This window comes from Columba livia, chromosome 1 (genome assembly GCF_036013475.1).
Source record: "Columba livia isolate bColLiv1 breed racing homer chromosome 1, bColLiv1.pat.W.v2, whole genome shotgun sequence".
NCBI classification, from domain to species: Eukaryota; Metazoa; Chordata; class Aves; order Columbiformes; family Columbidae; genus Columba; species Columba livia.
In genome coordinates this window covers 185,542,512-185,563,298 of record NC_088602.1, presented here as the reverse complement: position 1 = coordinate 185,563,298, position 20,787 = coordinate 185,542,512, and the positions used below count along the sequence as shown (strand labels likewise).

At 38.0% G+C, this 20,787-nt stretch overlaps 1 protein-coding gene across 2 annotated transcripts in view; it reads left to right on the top strand.

The window, feature by feature from the left end:
- ASZ1 (ankyrin repeat, SAM and basic leucine zipper domain containing 1) overlaps positions 1-20,787 on the top strand; it is a 38,850-nt gene that overhangs the window by 9,605 nt on the left and 8,458 nt on the right. For both annotated transcript variants that reach the window (XM_005500870.3, XM_021285423.2), the window contains 6 exons: positions 1,475-1,586; positions 10,169-10,280; positions 10,544-10,678; positions 13,118-13,230; positions 15,725-15,800; positions 16,180-16,236. In XM_005500870.3, coding sequence (XP_005500927.2) covers positions 1,475-1,586; positions 10,169-10,280; positions 10,544-10,678; positions 13,118-13,230; positions 15,725-15,800; positions 16,180-16,236 — 605 coding nt within the window. The remainder of the gene's footprint in view (positions 1-1,474; positions 1,587-10,168; positions 10,281-10,543; positions 10,679-13,117; positions 13,231-15,724; positions 15,801-16,179; positions 16,237-20,787) is intronic.

Below are 20,787 nucleotides of genomic sequence, written 5' to 3'. Positions count from 1 at the left end.
AGGTTCCTCCTAAATATTTTTCCCAGCTTAACAGTGTTTATCACTGCCTTTGTGCAAAGTCTTACCATCTTTCTCTTCATGTTGTTATTGATAGCCAGGTTAAACATTTTGAGCAACAATCTGTCAGTGTATCAAGTATATTAATGAAGTGTTAATTTTGCCTATTTTTCAGAAGTTTGAGTGACTCTCTGAAACTTAGTTTTTCATTTACCATACTGATTTATGTGCATTAAAACTTCTACATGAGGTGGTTGAAAATTAAAAGATGGGATATAACAAAAACATATTAATTTTAATGCAAAACTGAGGTCTTTGGAGCGGTGGGGGACAAGAAGTGATGAGAAACAAAGTAAGTAGAGCAGATGGGGCAAAAGTACATAACAAATTTCTCATGTATAAATACAGTAAATTCTGACCTCAGTTGAAGAATAAAGGTGTTCATATGTACACAGTCTTAAATTTCTACAAGAAAGTTAGAAAATATTCTGTAACACTTCATGGTATGGACTCAAGTAGGTATGGCTGAAATTATATTTGTTAAAACAAATTGTTAAAGGCATGTTTGAACCTGTGAACAAGTTTGTGCAATAAGCAAAATGGGCAGTTACTCAAATGGCTTTCTCATAGTTGACTCTAGGGCCAATTAACTCACTAAGGTCCTTGAGTCATGATGCTTCCCACATCTCTGTAGAACTTAGGGAAGGAGATCTCCCCTGTTCTGTGGGCAAACGGCAGTGGTGTACAATTCTGATTTGTGAGCAAAGGTGGCGTGTGACACCCAGCTGGCTTCAGACCTGGGGCAAAAACGCTGGTTCCTCCTGATGAATCTTTGTGGACTGTGTAGATGTTCTTTAAATGCACATCTGAAAACACTTTTAACCCTCAGCCTCCCACTACTGTGCCATAATAGTCTAGTTCAGTAACATCCTTCTCCTTAAGCCCTATAATAGAGCCTTGTTACTTCAACTGTCCATTGTATGGGCCTCTATTCTCCTCAAAATTGATGTTGCTATGTGTTTGTAATACATTTCATGCATTTTTTTTTTTTATCCATTGCAGTTAAATTTCTGTAAGCTGTTTCTTCCCTTGACTGTATTTTGGAGAGAGGTGGGGAGGAACAGGGATTGAATCTACTGGTGTGGAGTGAGATTTGAGAAACAAGCATCTTAGTTAAGCTCCTACTGTTTTTTTGGGGTACCTAAAAAGTATCCTAAACTTTGGTAGGAATAGATGCTTCACTACTGCCATTCACTCTCATGTTTCTGTGTATCTTCTCAGATGCCTTTATCTTACCTGATAATTCTAGTGACTTTCACTGTAAGGAAAACAAGTTTCTTGCCCTTTTCTAAATATCTTAAGAGTATCAACCCCAGTTAATAACTCTAGCAAAAGAAAAGGCTTTTAAAGGAACTTCTGGATTAATATGGTATTTACCTTTATATACGTAATTCTCTAACTGTAAGTTTCAAAACAGATAAGTACACTGTGCTGATGGCAGCATGTACTGCTCAAGCTTCAGAGGAAGACATCTTGAAGACTGTAGAACTTCTTCTATCAAGGAATGCTGACCCTAACATTACTTGCAGGTATAAAAAAACCCATGTCTGTGAAAACATTGTAAAATTCAATATTAATATACAGAGACGTCTTCATAGACATTGTTGGTTAAGATGACATGTGCTTCATTAGCTTTCTGCAACTTCACTGCTGTCTGTGTAAGGAAAGATTAGTGTCCAGATATTTATTTCTCCTAGTACAGTCATTCATCTGAGTAAATAAAACTATGATCAGTTTTATCAAATTCAAGTATGTTCCTCAGCTGAACGAGATATAAATTTAAGGTAAAAACTAATCTTAATGCTTAAGTAGACTGCAGTATAAGGACAAGAAATACATCCTCTGCCTTTCCCAAATCATTTTGCCTCTTCTGTATAAGGACGCAAGTTAAGTCACTGAATTTGTTATTTAAATTCATGTCTTCCTTTTGAACTTTTTGTGGGTATCCAGCTATGTTCCTTTCACAGACAGCCTCCTATGGAAAAAGAAAACTCTGTAAAGATAATACACTTATTCCAGTGCAATCTGGAATAATCTAGATTAAAAGGAGATTTAATCTTTCAAGAAGCAAGATGGTACTTGTTTTTAAATTACCACTTTATATCTCAGCAGTCTTCAGCAGTGCATTGCGAGATGTCTGGTTGCATAGTCCGATCCAATGTTTCCTTTTGCATCAAAAAGAAGGAAATTCTGGGCTGGATAAATTGTCCTCCCTCTGCTGGGGAAAAAAGGTATTGATTGGGTCATATTGAAACTGCTTGTTTTTCAACCAACTCAAATTCATTTTTTTAATGCTGCAACTGTTTCACCACATGACCTGAGATATGTGGCATGAACTGTAGCCCTCTAAAAAGAACAGAATTAGAGGCCTGTTGGTTCACATTGGTAGAATTAAGTTACTCTGGACCCTGAACCTCACTGTGAGCGTAGTACTGATAGACAAGGAGGAAACATAGTTGTGCTGAAGTGCCACTAATGTTTGGTGCCAAATCTGAATGCCATTCATTTATTCTTCTGAGGCTAAAAATTAGTCATGAAAGAAGAGAAAGCTACAGATTCTGAAATAATTACATATTGTTGCCATCAAGTAGCTGGTTGTTAGGTTAAACATCCTGCTTTTAAAAATGGGGGAAGTCTCTGTATTATTAAACTTTGTCCTGGGCATTTGAAAATGTAAGTAAGCCAGAGTGCAAAGCTGTAGATTTTATGTTTAGAAAGGTCTTTGGCTAAACTTTGGGGAGAAAAAAATGTTTTCATTCTGACACAAGAGATGGGAATTTTAAGGGCAAAACTTTATTTATACACTTAGACTATGTTATGCATAGTTGTTCTTTGTATACAAATATTTTTTGCTATCTTTTGCTATACATGAGTTATGCTTGCATCCATCACATACAGTGTCCAGTTGTGGGTTTTTTTTCACTTTTGCCATAGTAATCTTTCTCAAATTAAAAGATAAATGAGAATCAGAAATGTCATATTCGTTGCACACAAAAGTATAAGTTAGATGACAAGGTCTGGATTTTTCAAAAGTCTTCATGCTGCCTTTTTTGCTTTCCAGTATTTGACATCAGTGCATGCCACTCCATCACTAGAACTGCTCGGGCAGCAGCTGCTACTTCTCGTGGGCTTCTTCCACTGTGTTCTGAAATGGGGGTGAAGCACATCAGACCAGGTTCTGTGGATATAAGGGATCAAAACAGACCCTCTGTGTGGCATGGCAGTCCCACTTCACCAGTTTCATTAGAGCAAGCAGGATGTTTCGTGGGGGGGCATCAGACCTGTCAGTGAGTTGAGATTATTGTAAGAGTACTTCTTGTGTGTTCAGTTTACCACAGGTGTTAAGAAGTAAGCTTCACATTATATGGCTGTCTCAGCACTTCCCTTTTGTCTGCCAACAATTGGCATGTGTGTGAATGCAAAGTAGAATTCTTAACTTTGATATAAGGTCAAGTTTGGTATTTACCTTTCTCTGTTGGGCTGTCAGAACAGCCAGTGAGCTTTTTTATTTCACGTCATCTGGAGGTGATACATAGAAACTTGCAAATTACTTATTTATTTGTTTTAGTTGAAGTTTTAATTTATTTACTTAGTACAAAGTGTGCATGGAGCAAGGAAGGACTAAGGAAAAATAAACTGATTTTTGAAATGCAGTCTAAGAAAGAAGATGGGTTTAGGAGTCTGTAGGTTGGTTTCTTTGCAATAGGATAGGGTACTGAGGATAGAGTATTCAGTAGAGTAACTTCTGATATTTTTGCTAAAACAAAATTGGGAACTGAATACTGATGGCTGTAAAAACAGTTTTGTTAACGCAAATGTAGTGTGTCAAAGCTTACTGAAGTGTTTTGAAAGATGAACAAGAAGTAAGGCAATGGCTGGGTGAAACAAGAAGGCATTTTAAGACCTGCTCTGGATAGTCTTTGTAGAGCTACTATGGCCTGACTGTTTCATTTAAGTGAATGCTACCTTGAGAAAATTTGTTCTGCTTATCTTGCATCGTTCACTTCTCTTTTGCTTGAAAATGTACATTACATACTTCATCCTTTTATAAGGCCTGGAAATACTTAAGCAGTCTTTTTTTAAAAACCTCTTTTAACTTGCAGTGCTTTCTTAAAGGTTTTATTAATGTTAAGCTGTGATTTCATTATAGACAGAAGGAAAAGGCATAATGAACCAAAAACTACCACTGCTAGGATTACATGTCTTATGGGTTGTTCAGTAAATATGGATTTTAGTGATGACAACCTGCAAGTTCTTGTTTAGGCAGAGTAAAAGAAACGTAATGGCTTTGCCAGTAAGGAGAATGTGTTTAGTTGCTGTTTCATGCCAATAACTCTTTGTTAGAAGGTGGTACAGGCAGGTGAATAACTAAAACCTCCTTTATTTTAACATAAGCTCTTTGTCTCTTGTTCTGTATGGAATATGTGCAGGTTTGATTTTGTTTGTGTGGCTTTTTTTACCACTTAAAATTTCTAGCACAATTTAGTCCCTGTCAGTGACTGAGCCTTCAGTGTTTCCACTCTAAAATGGTTATGAATTTTGTGTATGTTTAAAAAAAAGTCTTTAGAAAGCCTTCAATATTTTTTTTCTTAGGGTGAGTATTACAAGAACTAGACCTTTGTCTGTCTTTTGTCATTATACAGATGAAAAGTTGAGAATGAAGCACACTGTCATGTACATGAACGCATATGCAAGAAAATAAAGTCACTGTTCCGGTCTGGTATTAAGTTGCGTATGTACGTTAACTTAGGATGACATTTGGAGAGTCTCAAAATTTTGAAGAGTATCAAAAATGGTTTCATCATGAAAGTTTAGTCTATTTTGCCCTCTTGAGAAGATGATAATGGAGGGGGGAATTTTTATCACAGTATTGCCCAATTCATGAGGTAGCTCTATCTTCAGGTTACGTAGTCAGAATAAATCAATTGTGTAATGCGTCAATTTTAGCAAGATATGCATTGCCACCGATAAGATAGTAAGTCAGCACTGCCAGATAATAATTTCAAAGACCTTGGCATTATCATTGTGTGATAGTTAACCATGCCAAATGACAAAGAGTACCTATCAGGTAAACAGGTAAAAAGGCAAATAGCCCACAGAAAGTGAATGCATTACAATGCATTTTATGGCCGGGGCAGGAAAATCGATGAATTTAATACTGGTTGAGTCGAGATTTTTGATCCACTTCAGAGCAAAAAACACCTAGTGATGTTATGCCATATTAAACTTCAGGCTTTTCAGAGAGATTTTTATTCTAGCACTGTGAACTCAGGACAGAAAGACTTACGTTGAAAAACATCAAGACAGCAGGACTAAATGCACAAAATCAGATGTGAAATTACATTTACCGAAGTACCATTTTCATCTGGGATATATCCATATATCTCTTCCCTCCTCTTATCCAAGTTAGGGGGAAGTCAAAAGCATGGTGAATGTGTGAGTTTGGTGAGTTTGGAAGAGTGGCTTTTAAATGTGAGTGTTGAGGCTCATTCATTTGATCTTCTGGTAGGGGGAAGGAGTTTAGACACTGAAATAGATGATTGTACTTTTTCACAGCTACTATTCACTGTACAGTGGTACCAACAGGCTTTCAGGTGTTGATCACTCTTTCTAGGCACAAGTGTGAAGTACTCACGGGCAGCAGCAACATCAGGTGCTATTTTTGACACAGGCATTCTGACTATGTACAGTAGTGTATTGGAATGTCACCTGAACAGGCTTTGTGTAAAACAGAAACAAAACCTGCACTGAAATCCATTAGCATTATATTAGCAGCATTGCATCATATATTAAACTTCCTGTCATTGCCACTAGCTTACCTTGTTCATGGGTTATTTGCATAGAATTGGATTGGTTTTTTTTACATGACAGAGAATTGCTCTTTCATTAGAAAGATGGAGTATGTGCTAAATTTCTTGACTGGAGACTTTACCCTCACTTTGAAAGTAAAGATGAAAAAGGTCTGAGAAGTTTCTGATTCTGTGGATAACTCATTTCTTTTTCTGCGTTATGTCAGAGCATCCATGTCTTCAGCTGAACCAGCTTGCCTGTAAAAATTTGATGGAGTGAGTATGTGGGAAGACAGGGCAGGATAATTGGGAATGTCATAGCATAGAGTTCTGCCATCCCTGTTAGTAACTTTTACACTAATTCCTTTTATAATCACATCCTTTGCATTTTTCCAGTCATGTGAAGATAACTTTGTAGCTGTCTACCTTCCCACCTCTGTGTGCTATAGAACTTACACGGATGCCCTTTTTAATTTTAAAACAAATATGTATACAGAGTTCAGAAGCACAAAGGTGCAAGAACTGGCAATCTGAAATGAAGCTTAAAACTAGGGCTCCTGAAACTAAGCTGTCACCTTTTCCAGCCCAGCCTTCTTACTAGAGTTGTATGTTCCATTCCCCTAACATGTTCTGCTTCAGCAATGTAGAGGACTCGTACTTTGCTCAATCAGACAGTGCCTGGAAAAAGAATCTTGCAGCTCACAGTGCTCTGAAGTGTGTTCTTTCAATACTATTTATTGTAAAAGATTTCCCACCTCATAGCTTAAAGCTTCAATAAACCAGAAAACGGGCAAGTAGCTATCCTGTTGCTGTGAACACACTGTTAACTGCTTCATTTCTCAGTTCCAAGCTTAATATGCAGCACTGATGTGGTGAATCTGGCTCCAAAAGCTTCTGAAGATGCCTCCTGGTTATCTGAAGCTGTGTTCGGTCTGCGGATCGATAGACTAAAATATTAGTGTCTTGTAGCATCATTCCCTTTGGGATCTCAATAAGAAAAGGTTGTGACTAAACTCATAAGGTTAAATTGTTTTCTACCTGCTGTATTTTTTTCTAATGTTAGTGATACACTGGTCTAGTTAATAAATATATATCCAGTTATGAGACTTTACGTACACCTTATACTTCTCAAAATCACCAGCCTGAAATACTGAATTATATATATATATATATATATGTACGTATGTATGTATGTATGTATAAGTGTGTATATATATATATGTGTATATATATATAATCCCTCGACAGCAGGAAACCTGTGTTTGGATGGGAGGCATCTTCTCTTCCTCTTCTCCCCCTTCTGAAATTTTCCAGGAAGATGAACTTTGTTTTGCTTGAGCGTGCTCCCAAACATAACAACGTGTGTTTGTTAGATGTGGCGAGTTCTGCACCACAGGTTCGGGTGAGTAGTAACAGACAGTACTCAGGACAGTGTTCGGTGAGATAGGCAGCTACCACTGCATCACCTGGTTTTATCACGGCACAGTGTTACCCAGGCTAGGAGGCTCCAAGTGGTAGCTTATAGGGCTGTTCTGTTCAGCTTGCTCTTGTGAGTATGTTTTGCCCCATTTTTTTTTTACAGAATGAAGGTGAAGTGAGCCTGTAAGAACCTCTGGTTGTGTCTTTGTGTAGGTGCCTCGAAATTTTGGATGGCCCTGAAAACTGAAAGACCTTTTGGTTTTGTCTTTTTCTCCAACTTTAACATAAAAGCAGAGAGACCTAAAAATAAAAACAAAACAAAAAAGCCCCTTCCATTTGCATTAAACCAGGGAAGAATTCCTTGCTTTTTATTTAGGTGCTGCATAGCTGGAAGCAAACATAGTTGAAACAGACATGCTTAATCAATGACTTGCTTATATGCCTTTTAAGATTTTTGTTTATTTATTATCACTGGACGTATTGTGTTCAATATAGGCACAGGTCGTGTGGCAGGTTGTGCTGTACAAAAGAACTTTGCAGGTGTTTGGACAAGAACGACACCTGCAAGCCAGATTGCTGAAGTGCAAATGTCTTCACAGTTCCTCGATGTCGAAACAGTTCTTCAGATCTTTTATCTGGATGGTTATTGCTGCGCCTTCTATGTACATTTTTAGATCCCAGTAAGATGTGCCAATACATTTAATTTCTTTCCAACTTTAGCAAGAAACTGTGGAATTGGCACCTTATAGCTTGTTGTATTTATGGGGGTTCTTTGCAGGGTTAGAAAAATGAGATTTGTTTTCCCTAATGCTCTGACCTCCCTCTTGTGGACATACATGTAAATGGACCTTGCATTCTGAGGTGGTGCCTGTGCAGCTTGTGTCCAAGACATTAAACAGTACCTCCTCATATATAGTGGTTCGTAAACACAATTTCAAATTTATGCAGCACTATATATGTTTCTATCCTGAAACAGCTTGTAGCCTTTGAAATTAAACTCGACCATTAAAATGGAATACTTGAAGTACTAATTGCATATTCATGTTAGTGGACCTTCTTAATTTTAACATCATGTTTATTGGGCTTTACTTAAAAATGGAGAAACTTTTTCAGGGGCTTTAATGCCAGTGAGTTGTTGCCCTGATTTCATATGCTTTTCGAGGTCCCTCTAGTGGTCGGTATTGAACTTACTAAGAAACACAATACTGCAAAGAATGATCCTCCCCTCACATCCTGAGGAGATAAAATAATCTTTTGACAGCAGATTTTTGACACAGAGCTGTAGATAAAAAGCAATACATGATAGTTTTTCAGGAAAAAAATCTTTCATTTTAAGATAGAGTAAATTATAATTGAACATTCCTAGTAAAATATTTTAGCTTTAGTCTGGTTTCTTCATAGCAACCAGAAACTCCACATCTTTGTCTTCCAATACTGCATTTTTTTTTAATTCTGCAGTCCTGTTTCACTGAAGAATAAGTGTTGGCATCTGGAAACATGCTTTTCTGACAGAAACTTTTGAGCAGTGTTTTTTTTATTATTTCAAAACCTTCAGAGCAATTCACAATGACTTCATCTTATAAGCATCTCAATAGAAGCATAATATCAATAGACTGTTGTCATCATGGTTTTGGCATATTAAAATAGAGGAAACATAATGGGAAAGGTGGTGTTTATAAGCATTTGCCTCTTCAGCAACTGTAAGAAATAGTCTTACACATAGGGGAGAAAACATCAACACATACACTTCTAGGAACAGAAAGCAATAACGGGATAAAGGGCGGAAATATTTTGATATGTATTTAGTTTTAGTATTTTAAAAGTTAAGATTTTAAGTATAGTATTTGTATGTAATTCTCTGAAGATTGCTCTCAGGCATACTGGGCGGGGGGGTTGGATACTGTAAATCTGTGTGCACCCTGTGCTGTGGCATTGCACCTGTGCATCCGGCAAGGCTTGTGTGACCTGTCATTCTTTTACTTACATTGTTTTTACCAGAGAGGGTTTTGCAAGCATGTACGTAATTGTTGTTCTTAATATTAGCCCTCTTAAATACTCGGTTGTGATTTACAACTTGCCCGCCACAAAACTGCATATTTCTTTTCATAACTTGGTATTTAAATTAAACTGCATATAGAATATGTCACTTAAGCTGTGTCTTTTAAAAATAGTTTTTGAAATAAAAAATGAAAGTCCCTGACAATTTTTTTTTTTCTAGGGGGAAAAATGGGTGATATGCTGGTATTCTCTGCTTTTAGTAAGACAAAAACTACAATCTGCAGTTATGCCCATTCCCTTCTCATTAAGCTGGTCCATGTGCGAAATGATGGGCTTGCTGCTGGGTCTGTGGTAGCAACAGGAGGGGTGGCCTCTAAAAAAATGGTTTTGTGTAGTTCAGAACCAAAACAGAAATGGTTTATTCACCAAGCCACCGTATTTGATAGCTGGGACATGTTAAGGTTCTTCTTTTAATGCTCTACTTGAATTTGGAAGTGGCAAAGGATTGTGGGCTTGTTTGTTTGTTGTTGTTATTGTTTGGGTTTTCTCTGAAGTATTATCAGTCTATATTCTAAACTCCTGGAAGAGACTGGTTTAGTTTCTTCCAGGTTTCTTTCTTGTGAAGGACAACAATTGACTTCTTGACTTCATTTAAATCAGGAAATGAATGCCAGCTCTTAAAATATTTAAAAATTGCTAACTGGATGTAAATGAGTTGCGGAATCGGTATGTTCTGATACTCTGACCCTGTGCTGAAGTGTGAATGTGGTGTCATGGGGTTTCATCCTCTGCTCAGTTCTTCTATGGAACAGAGAATCTTTACAGAATTGAGGTGCTCTACTTGATAATGCCATTGGGTTTTGATATCTTGAAATATTTTTTTCACTCATCCACTTTTCTTTCAGGAAACAAATGACTCCACTGATGTACGCAGCTAGGAAAGGATACCCTCAGGTTGTTGCTCTTCTTGTTGCTCATGGATCACACATAAATGCCCAAGATGAAAATGGGTATTCAGTAAGTGATTTACATCTGTGTGTTATAATTAGTGATACAAATTTTCAAAAGCAAGAACACACAAACTTGTTTCAAAGTAGAGCTTCCTCAGAAATACTCATTGGTATATTCTGCTTTAACACCGCTTTGTGATTATTTTGCCTTACATGTCTTTGTCTCCAGATTCTGCCATATAAGAACATGTGAATATTGCATTATTTATTGAACCTCTGTTCTTTTTTGCTCCATATCTAGACTTGGTAAAATGAAGTTGTTCTTTGCAGGCATTAATATGGGCAGCACAGTGTGGACATAAAAGCGTCATTTTTAAGTTGCTCGAGCTGGGAGCTGACAAAAATCTGCAGACTAAGGATGAGAAAACAGCAGCAGAGCTAGCAAAAATCAATAAACATTCAGAGGTATTTCTTTTCTCTTGGAAATGTAAATTCTGTGGTTTTCCTCAAAAATCTGTTCACTAATTATATAACTTTCTCTAGAAACGTTACTTTAATAACTAAATTATAGCAGCTAGTTGAATACTTGTGCTATTACATCTATATAGACTATTTTCTGTTACATCCCAACTTTCCACTGGGTTCTAAGTACTATAAAGTTTTTGAGAATGTTGATTTTTTTCTTAAGAATCCTTGACTTCAGATTTATAACACAGAACAAGGGATATTTTGTGTTAGTAATGTTGATATGAGAAGCAGAAAAATTATGTGTTGGTTTTTACCTGTCTGACAAAGTGTGTGAGAGAATGTGGGTATCAAACTAATTTGCAGTGTATAGTTTCTGATTGAATTTGGAAGTGAAAAGGCTAAAGCTAAAATGAGAGGGAAGTTGGTACCAACCATCTTGAAAATCCATTGTTGGGAGGGAAGAAGGTGTAAAATAATGTGAACTGGACATCAGATCATTGGAAGAGCAGCCACTAATTGTCAGTGTAAGGAGAGAACTGCTGAAGTCAACATATATACCCCTAAATCTGTTTACCACTGGTTACCCCATGATGCATGCTAGATCGATCAGACCAGATTTCTGTGTATTTTGCTTTCAGTTGCTACTGTCAACAATGTGGCTTTTTGCAGTGGCTCTTCAAAAATGTATGTGAATTGTAGTTCACTTTAGAGCTTCTTTTTCTTTCTTTCTTTTTTTTTCCCTGCCAGACTCCAGGGCTAGGCAGGAGCAAAAATGATAACTATGCACAAAGCTGTCAGTGTGGGCTGGCAAGATCAGTGTCTGAGGCTCAGTGATCTGTTAGCTCAGGTTACCGAAAGGAGCTACAAATGCTTTTTGCCTTTGATAAATGACTTGTTCAACCATATAATCTTATAACACAACTTTGTCTGACATGGAGGGAATACAGGTTCCCCACACTTGAGAGGGTGGGTCTTGCTTCTTGACCTGTGAAGCGGTAACTTTCACACAGTTATTTCAAAGTCTTGCAGATGATATTGAGATACTTAATGGTCATGAGCTTTCTCCAGCTTGGGGGTCTGCTCTTCAGGCTGTTGACAGTCTTGGGGGTCTGCTCTTCAGTCTGTATGACAGGTTGTCATATAGACTACGTCTGCAGAAACTGTATCTGGAAAGGGAGATATTTTTCTTACATGTTGTACTGGGTTTGGCTGGGATGGAGTTATTTTTGTTCCAAACAGCCCTTACGGTGCTGTGTTTCAGATTTGGGACCAAAACAGTGCTGACAACACGGCAGTACTTGAGCTGTTGCTGAGCAGTGCTTGTGCAGTGGCATGGCCTTCTCTGTTTCCCACTCTGCCCCTCACCTCTGGTGAGCAAAGGGCTGGGAGGGGGCACAGCCAGGACGGCTGACCCCAGCTGACCCAAGGGATATTCCATACCGTAAAACATCATGCTCAGCAATGAAATCATCGAGGGAGTTTTTCCAAAGTAGCTGTTGCTTGCAGACTGGCTGGGCATTGGTCTGCTGGTGGGAGGCAGTGAGCAATTGCCTCTTTTGCATCACTTAAGGTTTTGGGTTTTTTTCCCCCTTCATTTATTGAACTGTATGTATCTCAATCCGTGATTTTTTTTTTTTTTTTTTTATTTTTTCCTCACTTTTACCCTTCTGATTCTCCCCCAGCCTGCTGGGGTAGAGTGAGTGAGTAACTGGGTAGGGTCTTATTTGCCAGCCAGGACCAACCCACCACACATGCATATATGTATATGTGTATATAAAACCAGCTAGTCACTTCAATTTCAGGAAAGTGGTTTCACCATTCATTTAGGTTTACTGAGGTTCTACTTGTTTTGCTGGATTTTCTAGTAACTATCTCAAAACTCAGGGGCAATTCAGTTTCTGGAATCCATCACTGATGCATAGTGATGTCTGGCAGAAAGCTTACTTGTCTAATCAGTTGAAAGAATCCCTGTCTGACTGATATAGTTAACTTAGATGGTCAGTTGTAAATTGCTAAATGTTGGATCCATATATGCACTGGAAATGGAGATATTAAAATAGACATACACCCTGTGCTCTTTAGACAACTTATTCCCTTGTGTATGTAGAACTGTTGTCTATGAGCCACAAAATTGAGTATGTTGGTGTATTCCTGCTTCTGTAATGACAGATGCTAGGCTACATTATATGTACTGTTTTGCTCTGCATCAGTTCGTTGTTGTGCTGGAATTCAGTTAATTCAGAAATACTCGTGATAAACTCTGTGGGCTTAGTCTTAACTCCCCATCATAGTTGCATGCTTTAGAGAAGAAGTGACAGATGTTTCATGTTCCCTGTAAGTAGTCATTTATGATAGAACTCTTTGTAGTCTTACTCCTGTGTCTTTCTTTATGCATTTTGATTTTGAACAATAATGAATTCATTTTGGCTCTTCCAGATTTATAGTTTACTCTCTTTGGCTGCAAATCACTTGCAAGGGGGATGCCATGAAACGATTAAGCAGGAGGCTATCTACAAATTTCTGGCAGCTGCCTCTGACCACGGAGTTGGGTAAATGCAGTCATACTGTAATTTTAGCTTATAAACATTCCTAAGAGATTGTATTTGTTAATATCAATGATTAAGTTGCACTGATAGATATCGTGTATTGTTTGGAGTGCTTCCAAGAGTCCACAGTAAGTATATTAATGAACTATTAATTTCTCAAGATTTCCAAGTTCCTTTGCATTATAAACAAAGAGCATGCCCTAGATCTTTCCTTCCTATAACTTGGTGTAAAATATAGTAGAGCCAGGGTACAGTGTCACTTCAGTTCATTTCAGCTCTGTTAGATTTGTATGCTCCCTTCTTGGATACTCCTTGTTGTTGTCTTCATTTGATGTTAAATTTTTTATGTGTTCAGTGAATGCCTGTTTTCAGCTTCACGAAACCAAGAAGGGCTATGCCACTTTCTTTTTTTCTGCGTATCTGAGAGTCAACATTAAGTATGAACACTAGTTAAGCTGTAGAAGCTTTTGCATAGTGTGCCCCTGACCCTCAATCTTGCAGGTGTCCTATGACTGAAATCAGCCCCTGATTCAGCAACTTCAAAGATCTCTGATATGGCTTTGTCTCAGAAGGACAAATCTGGGACAAATCCCTCAAGGATTTTTATGTTAATGATAGCTAGTTCTGATGTTTCATAACTTTGAGCATCTATGGTAATTAGTAGAACTCTTTGTTTCAGGAAACAGTCCCCTGGAGTGTATCAGATGTCTGGCTGTTAAATGCCTGCTCTTGCAAATATGTCTTATCTGTTTCCACATACACACATACCCACCCCATAGTGAGTTTTGGGTTTTTTTCCATCTAGTGATAGTTGAGATGTACAGTGATACTTGTGTTTACTCCATCACAGTTCCTTGAGCTGGATGTCTCCTTCCCACCATTTGCCTGCACAGTGTTCATCACAGGCATTGCCAGTTGTCCTCTTTAAGTCGCTGTTCTCTCATTTGCTCCTAATGCATCATCAATTGCAGACATCAGTTGTGTCCATCAGTTGTGCCCCGCCATGCAGGGTCAGTCAGTATAACTTGTCGTCCTTGCTGTTGTCATCTTTTGTCATCCTTAGGTAATGAGTGTAGCTTCAGTCCTTCCTGTCTGCCATCCTAATTAGACAGTTGTCCTGGCTCCAGAGCCCTGGGCTAGAGAAGGAGATGCACATACCTGTCAGGAATTTGCCTTCTTCAGCTCTTGGATTAGGTCCTTCTCTGGTTCAGGAGCTTTCAAGTTATTGTCTAGATCAGGGGTGTCAAACTCACTTTCACCGGGGGCCACATGAGCCTTGCAGTTGCCTTCAAAAGGCCAAATGTGATTTTAAACCTGTATAAATGTAACTGCTCCTACATTTAGGAGTTTGACACCCCTGGTCTAGATGCTGAATAGCCCTTTCTTTGATCTGGGAAAATAAGTCCTTTCCTTGCACTGTTAGCAGAACCAAAAGTCATGAGTTACCCAAGGGCTCCTAAAACCTTTGCAAACTAGTCAGTTTGAATGTGGGTTGAAGGGCCCTGGTTGTACCTTCAGCAATCTTGAAATGCAAGATTCTCAATGTGCAAACCGGGAATATTTTCTTATGTATTCAGAATAATTTTCAGAGAGGTTTCTTTGGGGTTTGGTTTTGTTTGCGGGAGGGGACTGTGCTTGCTGCTTTTTTCTCCCTTTTTTTCCCCCCTCCCTTTTTTCCTCTTTTTTTTTTTTTTTTTTTTTTCCTCCTTTTTCTCCTAATTTTAATAGGAGCTCTTTAAGTCTTTCATGTGAAAAGGGGGCAAAGCTTCATTTCAGGGCCTACAAGAAGACAGAGCAAACTATCTCAACTCAGGGCTTTGGTGAAATGTGCACTGTAGCAAGTGCAATAGTCCTCTTTGCATTTCATATGATTTGCTTTTTGGTTTAATTCTGTTAATTACAGTTGTTCATCTGACTGTTGAAAGCTGTTTAGATTTTTTTTCTCCCTTCTATTTTTATATCTTTTGGGAAATCAAAATTAATATTTTATCTTTGTTTGCAAATGTTAAACTCTAAACCTACGGTGGGTTATACTATTTGTTCAGTCTACCTTCTGAACAGAAGTCTTCTGACAACAAAGTTCTTCCCAGGCTAATTTCCACCATCTTTAATTATAGACATTCCTGTTTTCTTGATAACCTTTTTTTGGTATAAACGGAACAGGAAGATTAACAGTTGTGGGCTGAATGCAGTTTAAATGAGTGTTATCTGATAAGAATAATTTTACTGCTTATAACAGCATTTATTTATGAAAATAATTCCCTTTAGGCTCAATTAAACTCATTAAACTGAAAAGTCATTTATAAAATTTTGATAGATTAAATTGTACCCCATAATGCTTGATGCTCATGAGATACTACTGTCATCAGTAGGTGTGCACAACTTCAGGTGGCTCCCCAGTGGTTTGTCTGGAGAGCTTTTCTGTAGTATTTTTTCCTGGATGTCTCTTTTAAATTTCCACTGTATTCATCTCAAATCTCATTAATTATATTTACAGTTCCTATTCAACTTTAGATGACATAGAAGTGTTTTTACATGGTCTTGGTCTAGAACACATAATAGGATTATTGAAGGTAAGTTTGTCATGTATCTGCTATCTGTAAAGTAATTTATGAAATCAAAATGCACCTACAGCATAATAAGTTCTATGTCTATTAGTATTTAAATTCACATAAATGTTTTAAATTATATCAAATTTATTAAACAGAAGTTTGTATATGAAGTGTTATGTTAAACTGCAATGGACTGGATTGGATTACTTCATTTTGATTATGTGCATTAGTTACAACATAGAATGTTTCTAAACTGGAGAAATCTTTCATTGCTTCGATAATGGTGGCATTTAGTGGATTTTGTTTCTGAAAACTGAAGTAAAACGTAAATGAAGAAAAATCAGTGAAAAGTGTCTTCTGGAGTTCTTCTTGATGGCAGAAAATCCTTTGTTTTATACAGGAAAGAGCTATAACCTTAAGACAACTTCTGAGCATGCAAAAAGATGAGTTAACAGAGGTCAGTTTACTACTTTGCAACTTAATTTAGTTTTCTCATCTTTCTTAAATGTTTTTAATGTCTTGTCTTTAAATGTCTAACCTTGTAAGAACTTCTTTTTAAGATCTGTTTTCAGAATCTTCTGCAACTTCTTGAATTTTAATGTGAATATAGACAGACCTTTTCTAAAGTACGTAATCCCACAGATCAGCCTTGAATTCTGAGTTGAATTCTTACATCTTCTCTGCCTAGATCTGACTATGAAGCGGAAATCCCCAGTATTTCTTTGCTGCAATGATGTGGGAGTTGGGGTGAGCAGGAAATAGTTCCATTTAAAATTTTACTTGTTACCATTTTTAGTATTTAATTATGTTTTCCTTGAAGGGAAATCAGTGCTAGGATTAGCAGTAGATAATCCTAAACAACTACTTTAAATGTGGTCCTCCTTTGTGTGGTTGTAATTTCTGTGGGGAAAAACAAGAGCTCTCTTGCATTGTGGAATCTCCTATCCCACACAGGTTTGTAAAACCGTACCGAAAAAAAAAAATATATATATTTGGTTTCTTACAGTTTACTGCAGCTGGAAAGGTTGGTATTTGCTGTTAGCTAGAACTAAGTGATGCATTATTAAAAGATTTTCGTTTCCAGTGAGATAGGGTGGTTGCTTTTCCTTTGGCTTCGCTGGAATAATTCCTGTGGGAAAGGAAAGACTTGCTGTGCTTACAGAAAGGTGTCATAATAAAATCCAGTCATAGGAGTCTCCTTGGAACAGCATAAGTACTTCAGGCCGCAGTATTCTTCTGAGCGCTCTGTACCTGCTCTGGGATACCAAAGATGCCTCATTAAAATAGCTGCTTCAGGGCTGCTCCCTGCTTCTGGTGCTGGGTATGTCCTCAGTGTCAGCTTTTATCCTGCTGTTTTGGTACCAAGGAGGCACGTGTTCAACAGCTGGAACTAACGTTTGCATACAGATGTTAACATTCCTTCAGAGTTGTGGTCACCAGGATGTTTCGTATGAAGTTTTGTCTTGTAACTGAGTAGACTTTCAGTGTTTGGGCAGAGCTCAGAAGTAATTCTGTATTCTCAGAGGGTGCGTGTATAGGAAGCTGCTTTCATGAAAGGATCTTTAAGCTAAGCGTTCACTCAGACCTAACTATTACAAGGCATGTCAGCATGTTCTGATGTTACAGCTTTTCTGAAACCCCAGGATCATGCCCATTGGTCAGCATCCCATTGTGGGCTTCATGTGAATCCTAAAGCCCCAATTGACAGGAATTTTGCTTTCTGTGGCTTTCTCCTCATCACTCTGTGAGCTGCTGTCTTGGTTGTGACTGCATTAAACTGCAAATCTGACTGAGTATGTGTTCATATTGATCACCTGGTTTGTTGTAATAGTTATTTGATTTTGTCCAGGGGAGGCTGGGAGAAGGTGAGAGAATTGTGGACTTTAGAGAATGGCTAAGCCTTACAGTTCCTTCACCAGAGAGACATAACTTCACACAAACTGGTAACTTCTCAGCGTTTGAACATGTTTGAGGCTCCCTATTATAAAGAGGGCTTCTTTGGACCAGCTGAAATAAATACCTGGATCAGCTGCTCTTGCACAGGAAGATAATATCTATAGTAACGAAATTGTTTTGCCTCTTGTCTCTGCAACAGCAGGAAACGGTTCCCGGAAAATAAGTTGCACTTTGTGCTTGGACATTAATTAGTCTTCAACTGAGAGTTTAAAAAAATTATATAACACTCCAGGTTTATTTGCATTTCATAAGTTATCCCAAATTCTTGATGCAGTCTAGTTTTAGAGCTCTACTAACAGTTTCTCCCCACACTGCTGATAGAACAAATCTAATCTATTTTCTAGTAATTCCAGAGTTGAATGTTTTTAGCGTGATGGCAGATCTTCAGCTAACAGCCAGCTATTTTAAAGAGCCTGGATCTTATTACTACAAAGATTAATGATGACCTCTGATGGATGCCTCTGAACCAAGCTGCTTCGTATCCAGAGAACTGGGGAGAAATCCTGTCACTAACATGAAATGCTTTCTTCCATCAAACAATATCAAAAAGATATTTTCTCTGTAAATATCTTTATCTGTATTCTACAACAGAGCCTAAACAATTACTCTTTCGAGCTGAAATCTCTACATTCCTCAAGCTTATAAACTGTTCCATGCTGAGACAGGTCTGTTCAATATACTGGGACAAGTCTATTCAACATTTGGAGGTTTATTTCTGATTCTGTGCTACTTATAACTTTCTAATCTTTTTAGTTTTATTTGAGCGTTTGTCTCACAAGTTAGCAGCAGAAGTAATTTTACTTCTCAGTGCTTTTAGGACTAAGAAGGTTTGTTTCTCACATGGTTATTCGTTTAGAATAAGAGAAAATGGCATTCTGTTCTGGATTCGAAAATGCATAATGAAAATTTGACACATCAAAATTGAAAATATAACCCAGAAGTTTAACTTCATCATTAGAGAATTATCTGGTCTGTGTGCTTCCATATCACAGTGCCAGGGCTCTCCTTCCTCTGTTCCCCCACCCCTCAAAAAAAGCATTTAATATTTGGCATAAAATTGTCAAGTTATTAAAAATAGAGGCTACTTGGGCAAGATGGCAAGGATGTAGGAGTTCATGCATAACTTCACTGGTTTTACCTGAGAAGTATGTCATTTTTAATGTGTTGAGGCAATCTGTTATTTGCCGCTTCTTTCATTGCCATTTAAAGGATGACAGAAAAGTCATTTTGATGCTGGAGCATGAGTTTGGGGCATGGATTTTCAGGAGTCTGATGTGGTGGTGCTCGGTCAGTGATCCGTTTGCAGAAGGATGAAAGTGCATTTTATTTATAAGGAAGGGAATTACATCTTCCTGATACACTGGTCAGAAAACTGTATTCTGATTTGCTTGTTCCAAGAATGAGAAGATGGAGTCAAGAGCAAACCAGATCTTCACAATAGTTCTTGCTTTAAGCAAGATAGTTTTAATATTCAATAACTGCCATTGTGTGCTTGGAAGAGTTCATTTGTTTTGTTAATTATAATTAAAAGTAAATTTGCTGCTCTTACCAGCTTACTTCTGCATCATGAAACAACTGCTGTAGTGCTTTGTAAGCATTAAGAAAACATTAGTTCTTACCAGGTAGGGCTTCACAAGGCAAACCTGAGAACTAATAAATTGAGCAAATTTACGGTTCAACATAAGTAAAGCAAATTATTTCTAGGAAACCTAGATCTTTCTCTCTTCAGACCGCTGGTGATATTTACCAAAGAGAATTGAGTGCAATTGGTTCAGGTACCCATGGCAACCTATTGTAAACTCAGAAGTTCATGACACCTGTAGTTAAACCCGCAGATAATCTTGTTGGGATTTTACAGGACTGAAGAACTTACTTGTCTATGAACTTAGAACTTGGTTTTGAAATGTTTAAAGACACGCTCATGAGCCCATGGCTACGAGTTACTTGTGATTCCTGAGCACCTGGTGGAGAGCCTGGAGGGCTGTTTTATGGAGCCACGATGAACACTGGGCAGCAGAGACAACAGCCTCACACAACACAAGCATTTCTCTAGGCACTTTCTCTTCCCTAGAACTGCTGCTTGACATCATCTGAGGAGTTAAGGCTGCCTGGCATTGTGATCTGATGTGTGTTGTCAGCTGTTCATTCAAAATTCTTCCTGCAATAATTACAGAAATCTGTGAGACTGCAAACACTAAAATCTTAAGATTTCTGAGGCTGCAGGAGGGAACTTGAGGTCCTCAGAACATCAGTGAGAGCCCCGCATGTTGTAGCTCTGAAGACTGTGGGTTCCTTACGGTCTCAAATTCCAGAGTGGTCCACTCCTGCTGAGTCCAGGTGCTCAGCTGGAGAGTTAGGAACATAGTCAGACTTGGAGCTGCCATTACAAGTTTTTCCCTTTGTGTGGAGAAGCATCCTCTTAGGGCTGCTAACAGCAGAAGTTCTGTGTTGCACCGCAGCCTGCCGGATGAGCAAGGAAAAGTACCGAATGTGCCACAGAACTACTTGCCTTTTAACAAATGGATTTTTTTTTTCTTTGTTTAAGTGTTCTGCAAGAAAACTCTCAGTCTAACATTTAAATGCAAGTCACATTTTAATCTGAGGTAGTTGATGTGTAACACAGCTGACAATGTTTTCTGTCCCAGGTATCACTTGGAGAATCTCAGTTACATAGTGTATATCTTCTGAAGAAAATCGTGCTTTTCTTCGGCTAAAAATGACAAAAAAGCCTTGAACACTTCAGAACCTTTCTGTTGTTGTTTGCAGCATTAGCCAAGTGTGTAGAAGATGAATGGATCTGAGCTTAGGGACTCTATAAGCTGATGTTAAGTAGTATTTAGGCTTGATCTTAATTTGAGGTGAAAAATCTGTTCTGAGTTTAGAAGCATTGTAAGTGTGCTGTCCTTCAGATATATAGAAAGGTTGCTTTTACAGCCTATTTAATAGTAGAAACATCTGGTTGAATGTCCTTTTGACAGATTATATTCTCTCTCTCTACTAGTTTCTGATAATTTGAATTTTTGGAGATAGTGTGAACCAACTAGATTTCTTT